The sequence below is a fragment of the Mytilus californianus genome, unplaced genomic scaffold (genome assembly GCF_021869535.1).
Source record: "Mytilus californianus isolate M0D057914Y unplaced genomic scaffold, xbMytCali1.0.p SCAF_2, whole genome shotgun sequence".
NCBI classification, from domain to species: Eukaryota; Metazoa; Mollusca; class Bivalvia; order Mytilida; family Mytilidae; genus Mytilus; species Mytilus californianus.
Window position 1 is genome coordinate 51387470 of NW_026262668.1, and position 14342 is coordinate 51401811.

The window sequence follows — 14342 nt, forward strand, 5'->3', positions numbered from 1 at the left end:
AGATTCATAAACTATCCTGGATTTTTACCAAACTTGGACAGAAGCTTCAACTCTTTTATAAATCAATAGATTTGATTGCATACTGTATTCATTTTTTACAAGCATAACTTTTTTCATACATTTCAAATGTTTTATTTCATTAACTGTAAATCTATTATGCGAATTCCCCTATCACACTGAAAACATAGACAAAAGCAAAAGTAGGCGAGACACTAGGTTCCGCGGAACCCTTACAAATTTTTTTTATATTTATTTTAAAATTACTGACTATATGTAAGGAAGCTGCATATTAAATTAATTCTCTTACTTACTTGACTTTTCCTATGTTGCAGGATGTCATGAACTGATAGAGTCCCAGATGCTTTATGAAGTAACAACATTGCTACAGTATACAGATGTACGACAGAATAAATTGGTCCTCAATAATTATTTGAAGTCCTATGTGAAATTTCTTAAGGTTTGTATGGATAATAAATGGATTTTTTTACCCTGTGCAATCATAACAGATATGTAGGCATCATCCTGGTTGCCTTGGGAGTAGAACAAAGGACAAGGTTCACTTTAGTCCAAATATGGCCTTGAATTTCAGCTTTATCATAACATTTCAAAATTGCTATAATTTGGTTCTTAAATTGATCTATATTAAATGCCTTACTTCTTTGTTAAAATAAATCTCTTCATAAGAGTACATTCTTGGCTTCAGAATCAGCACATTTTAGATATATTGTCAAAATACGATGATTTTGTGCATTTTTCAGACCTAAAAGCTTGAGAAAACCCTTGGCCGAAACCTAGGATTCAAAATGTTCTGTAACCAAAAGTTGCCAATGATGATATTGAACTCCTAGACACAAAAACTTTCTGGATCATGGGTGGCAGCCAAAGTTAATTATGCCAAAAACTGTTAAGAATTGAAAATTTGACCAAAATTGACGTTACAACAAAAATAATGCATACTAAAGGAGTCAATACTTTGTCATTTTTAATGTGATGTGCCAAAATGAAGTTATTTTGTATTGATAGTAATATCACAACTATTTCTATGTGAAATTTGTAGTAGTTTGGCCTGATTAAAAAAAACATCAAAATCTTAGGGCCAAATTTAACTCTTCGTGAACCTACTCCTTTCAATGTAACATAAGTTAACAACACTGAAGTAGTATTTGCCAGCCCGAGATTTTTCTGTATCGCCTTACTGCAACAAAAGATAATTCATTTGTTTTCCAGAATTATTTTTGATATGTTACATGTTGATACAATGCATCATTATTTTTTTATACATGAAGGAAGGAAAAGTTTTTTTCAGTCTAATATAGTATTGTAAGAACTTTTAATACTGTAGATTTTAAACTTCTTTTCATTTTAAAGGTGAGTAACTATAAAATCAAACAATACCTAAATGCGAACAAAAAGTTAAGACAACCTTTGGCAAAGTTTTAATTTTTATCTGTGAAATATAAAAGGTCAACAGTGGTAAACAAGTGATGAAGAAAACTAGGTGTTGGAGATTTTCTTCATACACTTATTAAGATTTTATTTGGAATAGACAGGTGTTTGCTTTATACAGGTTGAATTACTTAAGACTATTTAATTAAGAGTTACTACTGTGCTTCGTTGATTGTATGTTCAGTTTACACAGTTTTCCAGTTGACACAAGATTCTGGTAGACCAATTTTAATGGGTTGCTTTTCCAAAATATTGATGATCTAAGCCAGATTATTATTATGTTTGGGGGGATTCATAACATGTGTTGAAAACTTTTTGTTAAGATATTCATTTATAAAAGTCCTGTTGCCTGTTCCAGAAAAGTTTCTTGATGAAGAGAGGGGAAATATACCAAAGAGATATTCAAACTCATAATTTGAAAACAAACTGACAATGTCATGGGAAAAAAAGAATTGAGTTCCCTATTTATTGAAATTTTTGTTATGAGTATAAAAATGCATGTTTTAAATTCAGTTTTTAGTTCAGGGAATGTATTTTTTTTTAAAAAACTTTTATAAAAACAACTGAGTGTTTTTTCTTTCTTTCAGGAATACGTTGTTGTAGAGGATGAAGGATTGAAACCAGAGGGAGAAGAAAGAGGATTTCTGTTGTCAGAGGTTTTCTCTCATGTTGTCAGAGGAATGTGGTGGATGGATGATTCTGATTCTGATCCTTGCAACATTTTATTACTAGATATTGTCTGCAGCATGGAAGATGTCAACATTAACACAGAGGAGAAAAAAGTTCTCATTGAAAATATAGCAGATTGTGTTCATTTCATTAAAAATAAAGACACATTATCAATGGTTGATAAAAAGCTAAAAGATATTTTTAAAAATTTGAATGATTGAAAATAAATATTCTTTAAGATAGTTAACTACTAGTAGTTCTTTGTTAATTTATGTTTATAATTGTCATTTTGTTAGTTTATTCTGCTACCTATTCTAACATTGGACTCAGACTTCTATTGAACAGAGTTTTATTGTGCACTTTGCTGTGTGTTTGTTTATTCCACCTTGGCTACAGGTGTAGGAAGACAGTTGAGATTTCACAAAACATGTTTAACCCTGCCACATTTTTGCACCTATCCCCAGTCAGGAAACCTCAGCCTTTGTTATTCTTGTTTTTTTTTTTTTAGTTATGGTTCATTTGTATGATTCGGGGTTTAGTGTGGCGTCCAATTTGCTGAACTAGTATACATTATTGTTTAGGGGCCAGCTGAAGCCCGCCTCCGGGTGCGAGATTTTCTCGTCGCGTTGAAGACCCATTGGTGAACTTGGGCTGTTTTCTGCTCTTCAATTGGGTTGTTGTCTCTTTAACACAGTTCTTGTTTCCATTCTCTATTCTATTCAATATACTTTCAATTTCAAGAAAAATTGGGAAAAAATAACTTTAAAGCTGTTAAGTGCATACACTGTGTTCATATTAATTTGTCAAAAAATATTTGGCATTTCGTGCATCAGTACATTATGAACACTTGGTACTTTTCTCTCCAACTGCTGAAGACAATGAGACCAAACTTAGCACAATTGCTCCAAAACTTGTTACTTTGTTTTGTGATTCAATTACAAAAATGGACAGCACAGTTGATTTTTTTTCGTATAGTTTTTGAAAGAAAAAAGGTGCCAATATTAAATGTATGAAAAATCTAGAGAATCATTTCAGGAAAATTTTAAATGGCTTATATCTCAAAAACAAGGACACAGACCTTGCATTTTTTTCTGCTTTGTTCCCTTAGATATATACTATCAATTTATAACGGTCTTTAAAAAGGTTGTTATCCTTAAACAGAGTAGCGAACATCCTTAAAATGGCAAATTGATGAAATTAGGATAACAGGATGTAAAATATTTGGCACAATGCAGGTAGGGAACATGCATATTTTTAATTTCCCTAAGGACAGCATTTAACATAGATTTTTTAAGGTGCTTTGTTTCAAAATGAACTTTTTGAAGGACTGTTATAAAAACTATAAAAAAAGATTGTAAGGATTTTATAAGATTTTCTAACATATGTTTTTAAATTATGAAAAGAAAAGTAGGGGTTGGCATTCAAATTTTTTAATAGCACTACATGGTTAAAACCAGAGGATTCCGAACATCTGACAAAAAGCTTAAAAACTCAATCCTTAACAATACCACTGACAGTTTATTGTCAGAATAAAGGTCAATGTAATAACTAAATTTACTATTGGCAACTCATTTGTTGAATCTCTGCATTGGACTGGAGTACCACATCCAGTCTGTCTGTTTTTTTTTTTTTAATTTTTATGCCTCTGTGACAAAATATTGAGGGGCATATTAATTTACCCCTGTCCGTCAATCCGTCCCTTCATCTATCTCTTTGTCCATTTGGATGGTTTGTCCGGCTATCTCCTCCTACAGCTTTGATATTTTGTAGGATGTTTTGGAGGTGTGCATGTCCAGAGGATTAAAATTTTTTACGAATATTTTTAAAATGCCAGGTAGTTGGACTACGTCCATTTTCTCTTATTGCTGCATAAAGGGACAATGGTTTGTTCAGCTTTCTCCTCCTACAGTTTTGGACCTACCAGCTTTAATATTTTGTGGGATGTTTATACACATATGATAGAGGTGTCCATGTCCACATGATTTTGATTTTTCTCAAACATTCTGAAAATGACAGGTAGCTGGTCATTTTTAGCTCACCAGGCCCGAAGGGCCCCATGTGAGCTTATGCCATCACTTGGCGTCCGTCGTCGTCGTCTGTCGTAAACTATTTCAAAAATCTTCTCCTCTGAAACTACTGGGCCAAATACCTTCAAACTTTAACTAAATGTTCCTTAGGGTATCTAGTTTATAAATTGTATCCGAAGTTTTTATCCATTGACAAACATGGCCGCCATGGCTAAAAATAGAACATAGGGGTCAAATACAGTTTTTGGCTTGTATCTCAAAAACTAAAGCTTTTAGAGCAAATCTGACATGGAGTAAAATTGTTCAATTGGTCAAGATGTATCAGCTCTGCAATTTTCAGATGAATCGAACAACCCATTGTTGGGTTGCTGCCACCGAATTGGTAGTTTTAACAAAATTTTGCAGTTTTTATACGACCGCAAAAAAATTTTTGTGGTCGTATATTGGTATGACGTTGGCGTTGTCTTCGTCGTCGTCTGGCGTCGTCCGGCGTCGTCCGAAGACACATTGGTTTTCGCACTCTAACTTTAGTTTAAGTGAATGGATCTCTATGAAATTTTACCACAAGGTTCAATACCACAAAAGGAAGGTTGGGATTGATTTTGGGGGTTATGGTATCAACAGTAAAGGAATTAGGGGCCAAAAATAAGCATTTTTGTAACTTCCAGACATAACTTGTGTGTTAGTGTATGGATCTCTCTGACATTGTACCACAAGGTTCCATATCACAAAAGAAATGCTGGGATTGATTTTGGGGGTAATTGCCTCAAAATTTTAGGAATTAGGGGCCAAAAAAGGGGCAAAAAACAAGCATTTTTCTAGTTTCATGACAATAACTTGTGTGTAAGTATATGGATCTTTCTGAAATTTTACTACAAGGTTCCATATCACAAAGGGAAAGCTGGAATTGAGTTTGGGGGTAATTGCTGAAACGTTTAGGAATTGGGGGCCAAAAAGGGGCCAAAAATAAGCATTTTTCTAGTTTCCAGACAATAACTTGTGTTCAAGTGTATGGATCTCTCTGAAATTGTACTGCAAGGTACCATACCACAAAGGGAAGGCTGGGATTGATGATGGGGGTAATTGCCTCAAAATTTTAGGAATTAGGGGGCCAAAAAGGGGCAAAAAACAAGCATTTTTCTAGTTTCAGGACAATAACTTGTAGGTTAGTGTATGGATCTTTATGAAATTGTACTACAAGGTTCCATATCACAAAGGGAAAGCTGGGTTTGAGTTTGGGGGTAATTGCCCCAAACGATTAGGAATAAGGGGCCAAAAAACACATTTTTCTAGTTTCCAGACAATAACTTGTGTTCAAGTGTATGGATCTCTCTGAAATTTTACTGCAAGGTACCATACCACAAAGGGAAGGCTGGGATTGAGTTTGGGGGTGATGAATCATAAGGGGTTCAAAAAAATTGGGGGGGGGGGGGGGGGGTTTTTTTTTCCTTTTTTTTCTTTTTTTCATTTTTTTTTTCTTTTAAAATTTTCCATTTTAAGTTGGTTATTTCTGATTTATATTTAAAAGCAGATAATAATGATATGGTAGGAGATACACACCAAACAGGATGTGTAAATTATTATATAATAAGTATTGTGCAATAGCAAGAAATTTTCAATTGCACAGTATTGCACAATAGCAAGAAATCTTCAATTGCACAGTATTGCGCAATAGCAAGAAATTTTCAATTGCACAGTATTGCACAATAGCAAGAAATCTTCAATTGCACAGTATTGCGCAATAGCAAGAAATCTTCAATTGCACAGTATTGCGCAATAGCAAGAAATATCCAATAGCACAATATTGCGCAATAGCAAGAAATTGTCAATTGTACAGTATTGCACAATAGCAAGAAATATTTAATTGCACAGTATTGTGCAAGAGAAGATACTTCGTATAAATTGCTTATTTCTTGACCAATTTCAATGGGGTTTTATTCTTGAATTCTTGGGGTTTTTTAATATGCTGAATCATACCGTGTATTCAATTTTTGGATTTTGGGCCCCGTTTTTAAATTGGTCCACATTGAGGTCCTAAGGGTCCAAAATTAAACTTTGTTTGATTTCATCAAAAATTGAATTATTGGGGTTCTTTGATATGCCGAATCTAACCGTGTATTTAGATTCTTAATTTTTGGTTCCGTTTTCAAATTGGTCTACATTAAGGTCCAAAGGGTCCAAAATTAAACTTAGTTTGATTTTAACAAAAATTGAATTCTTGGGGTTCTTTGATATGCTGAATCTAAACATGTATTTAGATTTTTGATTATGAGCCCAGTTTTCAAGTTGGTCCAAATCGGGGTCCAAAATTAAACTTTGTTTGATTTCAACAAAAATTGAATATATGGGGTTCTTTGATATGCTGAATCTAACCATGTATTTAGATTTTTGATGTTTGGGCCCCGTTGTCAACTTTGTCCACATTGAGGTCAAAAGGGTCCAAAATTAAACTTTGTTTGATTTCATCAAAAATTGAATTCTTGGGGTTCTTTGATATGCTGAATCTAAACATGTATTTAGATTTTTGATTATGAGCCCAGTTTTCAAGTTGGTCCAAATCGGGGTCCAAAATTAAACTTTGTTTGATTTCAACAAAAATTGAATATACGGGGTTCTTTGATATGCTGAATCTAACCATGTATTAAGTTTTTTGATTTTTGGGCCCTGTTGTCAACTTTGTCCACATTGAGGTCAAAAGGGTCCAAAATTAAACTTTGTTTGATTTCATCAAAAATTGAATTCTTGGGGTTCTTTGATATGCTGAATCTAACCATGTATTTAGATTTTGGATATTGGACCATAATAGGTGAATGTCCAATTTAAAATTTTTAAGTTCTTAGATCACATTCATTCTGTGTCAGAAACCTATGCTGTGTCAAATATTTAATCACAATCCAAATGCAAAGCTGTATCAAGCTTGAATGTTGTGTCCATACTTGCCCAAACTGTTCAGGGTTCGACCTCTGCGGTCGTGTCAAGCTGCGCCCTGCGGAGCATTTTATTTGTTATTATTTTGAATATTATTATAGATATATATAAACTGTAAGCAGCAATAATGTTCAGCAAAGTAAGATCTACAAAAAAGTTAATATGACCATAATTGTAAATTGACCCCTTAAGGAGTTATTGCCCTTTAAAGACAATTTTACACAATTTGTTCATCAAGTTTGCTAACATTTAAAAATCTTCTCCTCTGAAACTACTGGGCCAATTACCTTCAAACTTTATCTAAATGTACCTTAGGGTATCTTGTTTATAAATTGTATCCAAAGTTTGTATCCATCGACAAACATGGCCGCCATGGCTAAAAATAGAACATAAGGGTCAAATGCAGTTTTTGGCTTATATCTCATATTAAAATTGTTTAATTGGTCAAGCTATCGTCCCTGAAATTTTCAGACGAATCGAACAACCCATTGTTGGGTTGCTGCCACTGAATTGGTAGTTTTAACAAAATTTTGCAGTTTTTTGTTATTATTTTGAATATTATTATAGATATATATAAACTGTAAGCAGCAATAATGTTCACCAAAGTAAGATCTACAAAAAAGTTAATATGACCATAATTGTCAATTGACCCCTTAAGGAGTAAATGCCCTTTACAGACAATTTTACACAATTTGTTCATCATGTTTGCTAACATTTAAAAATCTTCTCCTCTGAAACTACTGGGCCAATTACCTTCAAACTTTAACTAAATGTTCCTTAGGGTATCTTGTTTATAAATTGTATCCGAAGTTTGTTTCCATCGACAAACATGGCCGCCATGGCTAAAAATAGAACATAAGGGTCAAATGCAGTTTTTGGCTTATATCTCAAAAACTAAATCTTTTAGAGCAAATGTGACATGGGGTAAAATTGTTTAATTGGTCAAGATCTATCGGCCTTGAAATTATCAGACGAATCGAACAACCCATTGTTTGGTTGCTGCCACCGAATTGATAGTTTTAACAAAATTTTGCAGTTTTTAGCTCACCTGGCCCAAAGGGCCAAGTGAGCTTTTCTCATCACTTGGCGTCCGGCGTCGTCTGGTGTCGTCCGTCGTCGGCGTTAACTTTTTACATTTTGAACTTCTTCTAGAGAACAACTGAATGGAATGAAACCAAACATGGCATGAATGTTCCTTATGAGGTGCTGACCAAGTGTTGTTACTTTGTAGCGGATCCATCATCCAAGATGGCCGCCAGCGGGGGACTTAGTTTAGCATAGGACCCTATGGGAAATACATACAAATGTCTTCTTTTAGAGAACCACTGAATGGAATAAAACCAAACATGGCATGAATGTTTCTTATGAGGTGCTGACCGAGTGTTGTTACTTTGAAGCCGATCCATAATCCAAGATGGCCGCCAGCGGGGGACTTAGTTTAACATAGGACCCTATGGGAAATACATACAAATGTCTTCTTTTAGAGAACCACTGAATGGAATGAAACCAAACATGGCATGAATGTTCCTTATGAGGTGCTGACTGAGTGTTGTTACTTTGAAGCCGATCCATAATCCAAGATGGCCGCCAGCGGGGGACTTAGTTTAACATGGGACCCTATGGGAAATACATACAAATGTCTTCTTATAGAGAACCACTGAATGGAATGAAACCAAACATGGCATGAATGTTCCTTATGAGGTGCTGACCAAGTGTTGTTACTATGAAGCTGTAAATAATCCAAGATGGCCGCCAGCAGGGGACTTGGATTAACATTGGACCCTAGGGGAAATACATACAAATGTCTTCTTTTAGAGAACCACTGAATGGAATGAAACCAAACATGGCATGAATGTTTCTTATGAGGTGCTGACCGAGTGTTGTTACTTTGAAGCCGATCCATATTCCAAGATGGCCGCCTGCAGGGGACTTAGTTTAACATGGGACTCTATGAGAAATACATACAAATGTCTTCTTTTAGAGAACCACTGAATGGAATTAAACCAAACATGGCATGAATGGCATGAATGTTCCTTATGAGGTGCTGATCGAGTGTTGTTACTTTGAAGCCGATCCATAATCCAAGATGGCCGCCAGCGGGGGACTTAGTTTAACATGGGACCCGATGGGAAATACAAACAAACGTCTTCTTTTAGAGAACCACTGAATGGAATGAAACCAAACATGGCAAGAATGTTCCTTTTGATGTGCTGACCAAGTGTTGTTACTATGAAGCCGATCCATAATCTAAGATGGCCGCCAGCGGAGGACTTAGTTTAACATAGGACCCTATGAGAAATACGTACAAATATTTTCTTTTAGAGAATCATTAATGGAATGAAACCAAACACGGCATGCATGTTCCTTTTGAGGTGCTGACCAAGTGTTGTTACTTTGAAGCTGGTCCTTCATCCATGATGGCTGCCGGATGGGGGCAATGTTTAACAAAGGACCCTATGGACAATACATACAAATGTCTTCTTTTAGAGAACCACATACTGAATGGATTGAAACCAAACATGGCATGAATGTTCCTTATGAAGTGCTGACTAAGTTTTGTTACTTTGAAGCTGATCCTTCATCCATGATGGCCGCCAAATGGGGGACTTCCTTTAACATAAGACCCTATGGGAAATACATACAAATGCTTCTTCTAGAGGTGCACTGAATGGAATGAAACCAAAACATGGCATAAATGTTTCTTATGAGGTGCTGATTAAGTGTTGCTACTTTGTTACCGATTTACTGTTCAAGATGGCCACCAGGATTTTTTATTAAATTACAGGACCAATATTAAACCAAATTTGGCCTCACTCATTATTAGGGTATCTGTTATGATTTTAATCTATTTTTACATGATTTCCAAAACCAAAGTAGAATCAGGTGAGCGACACAGGCTCTTGAGAGCCTCTAGTTTGTAATTATTTTGAATATTATTATAGATATACATAAACTGTAAGCAGCAATAATGTTCAGCAAAGTAAGATCTACAAAAAAGTTAATATGACCAAAATTGTCAATTGACCCCTTAAGGAGTTATTGCCCTTTAAAGACAATTTTACACAATTTGTTCATCAAGTTTGCTAACATTTAAAAATCATCTCTGAAATACAGGTGAGCGATTCAGGCTCTTGAGAGCCTCTTGTTTTTCGTACTAGCTACATAAAAGGAACATGGTTTTCAAGCTGGAACTTTTATATTAATATGTAGAATGTTAGAAAATATACAAAAGTAGTGCATATAGGCAGGATTTTGGTTTTCTGAAAAAGTCTCTACAAATGTCCGGATGGTAAACTTAGTCACTTTATGCCAAGTTACAAAATGTCCAGCAGTTTACCTTTGTCATTATACCTAGGTGTAAAAAATATCTATTTTAGATCAAATTTAGATTTCAAGTATTCATGGATAGAATAAATCAATGTAATTGGATTACAGCTAGCCGAAGCCTATATACATTCCTTCCATAGCAAAATGGAATATAAAGACAATATATTACATAAATACATCTGATTGACAACTAATAATATACCAGTAATGCTGATGAGCATGCATACTGGATTTCAAATGCTTATTCAAAACTAAAGTTTGATGTTCATATACATATGTGGCTAATGAATAATCGAAAAGTAAACCCTGAATTCGATACACTCGTGGTGGATTAAGTAAATTCTAAAAGTTTAGTGTGAATTCCCATGGTGGGAGGTGCATGCAAAGCATGTTTAATGACTGCTTTGTTTGCTTTTTTTAATTATAAAAGACCAAAATCTACCTGAAAGTTGTTAAAACAACAAACGGGATATTTTTTGTAATATATAATAAGTTTTTAAAGTATTAACCAATCAAAACATTATTAATAGAATATTGAGAAAACTTCAAACAGAAAGCCAACTGATTATTGTTTATTGTGTATTCTTCCTGCTTAATCACATGTGCTGAGTTTTTAACGATGGCCGAATTGAATATCTGAAATTTTTGCAAAAATATATATATAAAAAAAAAGAAAACTGTTCTCAAATAAAAAAGGAAAGAAAACAGTAAAAATAGTAATAGATGCCAGTTAAATTAATAAATGGCGAAATAACTTTAAATAGGTGCCCATTTGACCAGGTGCCGATATGACTTGTACCCATCTTCAATGAGGGAAGTGGATCGTAACCCTTGGCTAGCGAAGATGCTTGTACCCATGCATGTGCGGGATTTTCTCGCTGTGTTGAAGACCCATTGGTGGCCTTCGGCTGTTGTCTGCTCTTTGGTCGGGTTGTTGTCTCTTTGACATATTTCCCATTTCCATTCTCAATTTTATAGCAGGACACGCTTACCTTGTCGACGCACCCGATTTCACTTTTTATAGTTCATACGATTCATCAGTTTTTGTTTGTTACCTTGATTTGTCTTTTTTCTTTTATTGATTTGCCAGATTTGAACATCGGTAAACTAATGTCGACTAAGTTTATATAATACATGCATCATCAAATATTGAAAATAGACAAAATGAAAAAAGGGTGGAATATACCGAAGGCATAATCAATCTTAGTAGCTATAGTCGAAGTCGAAATGAACAAGTTAATTGTTTAAATTAAAGTGTATGATATACGTTATTTTATTATATTATGGCGAATGGTATCGTTGCATGCGACTGTACAATGGAAGAGAAATTCGAGGCTCAAGTGATATCTTCCTGCATTTGTGTTTAAAAAACAAAAATGTCCACGACTTTAGATCATGACACAACTGTAGTCATCCCCTGGCAAATTACAAAATGCAATGCCAACAAATTTTTGCACCGGAATCTTGCCACTAATGGAACAACACACAATGAACTTGACAACAAGATGCCATCACTAATGAATGCATGTAGTAAATGCATTCAAAATGGCTCTAAAATGTGTATTGTAATCACTCGACGTGCTTTTCTTTGATATTAATTCAATGCTCGCACTCATAGTTCTTAGATTGTCAATTATCCACACATTAGGTGTTTATTTGAGGGAAAACACATATGCAGACAGCTTAAGCAGGATCTGCTTACCCTTCCGGAGCACCTGAGATCACTCCCAGTTTTTGGTGGGGTTCGTGTTGCTTAGTCTTTAGTTTTCTATGTTGTGTCATCTGTACAATTGTTTTTCTGTTTGTCTTTTTATTTTTGGCCATGGCGTTGTCAGTTTGTTTTCGATCTATGAGTTTGGCTGTCCCACTGGTATCTTTCGTCCATCTTTTAAGTGATAATGAAAATCCATTTTTTATAACCAATGCGTGAATCAATGTTATTCAAAATCATATGTCATTTACGACGGTGCACAGCTCTCCAGCTGAAACCATTATTTATTTTAAAAAGATAAGTGTGATTAAAACGGGTAAAAAAACTTGTGTAAAAATTGCTATGATACATAACCCAAAATGTTGACATTTTACTTCCAGTTCAAGTGTAAAACTGTTAAAAAATAATGACGGAACTTCTATTCAAGCTTTCTAAATGACATTTATTTATATTTCAACATAGAGTCCAAGAAAATTAATGTGTCAGGTTACTTAAGACTTGGTGTATACTCTGCAATTTTCTGAAGACATTTAGAGGTCGTTAACGGTTATTTGATGTTTAAAAAAGTGAGCCACTTCCTTAACATGTTTAATTCTGTCTTGGGCAGTCGTTTAAATAAAATCTATAAAGGATATTCAACATCGTATGTTGTTAAACAAAATAGGTTTTCAATGAAATTATTGTTATAAGCAGTTACTTCACTTTTCATTATACATTGAGTACATCGCCACTGTCATATATTTTGATAATGTCCCTTTTCTAGCGTAACAGTAAAATGAACAACTTCAATGACATTTACTTTTCATATGCGCAGAAAATTTATGACAGACAAACAAGTAATGTATTGCTGTCTTTTTTTTAGAGGGGGATTTTCTTTCTTTCGATAACATAATGACCCAAAAATATAAAGAAAGGTTGTGGGTTCAAGTTTAACACCTGTGGTTTTGAATGGCGAGAAACAAACATGAACAATAACAATTGTAAAACATGTAATTAATCTAAAAAAAGAACGTCGTCGTCGTTAAAACCATTCTTATGTTGGCATGATGATAAGTATCATCTGATCAGAAAAACAACTTGTTTATGAAATAATAAATACAGATTATATGTTTGAAGTGACTATAAACATATTATATATACATTGCTGGCGTATCTTTGATATTGGTTTTGTGTATTTCAAAATATTTGGTATATTTTGGTCAATACCACTGCTGGTTGACTTTTAGTCTTTGAGGGTATCATAAACTCAGAAGTCAGTGCTTCTGTACTGACATGATTTATAGCATACCTTTCTAAACTCCCCGTTGATAAATTTAGAAACTACGAAGAAACTAAGATGCCAACTTATTAAAGCAAAGTTGACCTTGTATGGATTGGGCTATTACATGTTATGTCCTTTTGGTCATATAGCTCTTAATATGTTTGTGTACTGATCCTTGGATTTGTAAGTTTTGGCTTTTAGCGTTCGTGATGAAAGTAAATCCAGAAAAGCGCTTCGAACACATACAATTTATATAGAGTGTTATTATACGCCCGTTTACGGGACGTATTATGGTATACCGCCGTCTGTCCGTCCGGCCGTCGTCGACATGTCGGACAATAACTCAAAAACGCTTTAACCAATTTGCATGAAACTTTGGTGAATTGTTCATATCTATTGATGTGAGCTTCCTTTAGATTTTTATAAATTGTTGATTTAACGTTTCCGAGTAATTGGAATTTTAATCATTAAAAAAGGTTTTTTTTCAGTTTTCGGACAATTACTCAAAGATGCTTTGAGCAATTTTCGTAAAACTCTGGTGGATTATTTATATCTATTGACGTAGGCTCCCAATCGATTTTTATAAATTTTAGATTTTTCGTTTCGGAGTTATGAGATTTTATTCATAAAAAAGGGGGTGTTCCAATTTCCAGCAGTAGTATTTTTCTGATATGATATTGAGGAGTAATCGAACTTTATTTTTTGAAAAAGTTACGGGCGTATCGTGCGCTCATGGTGCAGCTCTTTATTTTTATTTTTCTATCACCGGGTCAAAACTACTACTGGTGACTATTAGTCCCCTGGAGTATCATCATTTCAGTAGTCAGTGCGTCGATACTGACATGATTTAAAGCATACTTTTCTCATTTTTTTTTGCTCATAAATTAAGAGGTTATAAAGAAACTTAGATCCCAATTCCTTTGAAAAAAAAATGTTTTGTTCCGAGCGTTCTGCTTCTCCACTAAGCACGCGG

The 14342-nt window shown here is 34.4% G+C and overlaps 1 protein-coding gene across 1 annotated transcript in view; it reads left to right on the forward strand.

The window, feature by feature from the left end:
• LOC127729961 (uncharacterized) overlaps nt 1-2371 on the forward strand; it is a 42289-nt gene extending 39918 nt beyond the window's left edge. Inside the window, exons 15-16 of the mRNA XM_052237960.1 lie at nt 333-457; nt 2034-2371. Coding sequence (XP_052093920.1) covers nt 333-457; nt 2034-2336 — 428 coding nt within the window. The 3' untranslated portion in view covers nt 2337-2371. The remainder of the gene's footprint in view (nt 1-332; nt 458-2033) is intronic.
• The last annotated feature ends 11971 nt before the right edge of the window (nt 2372-14342 follow it).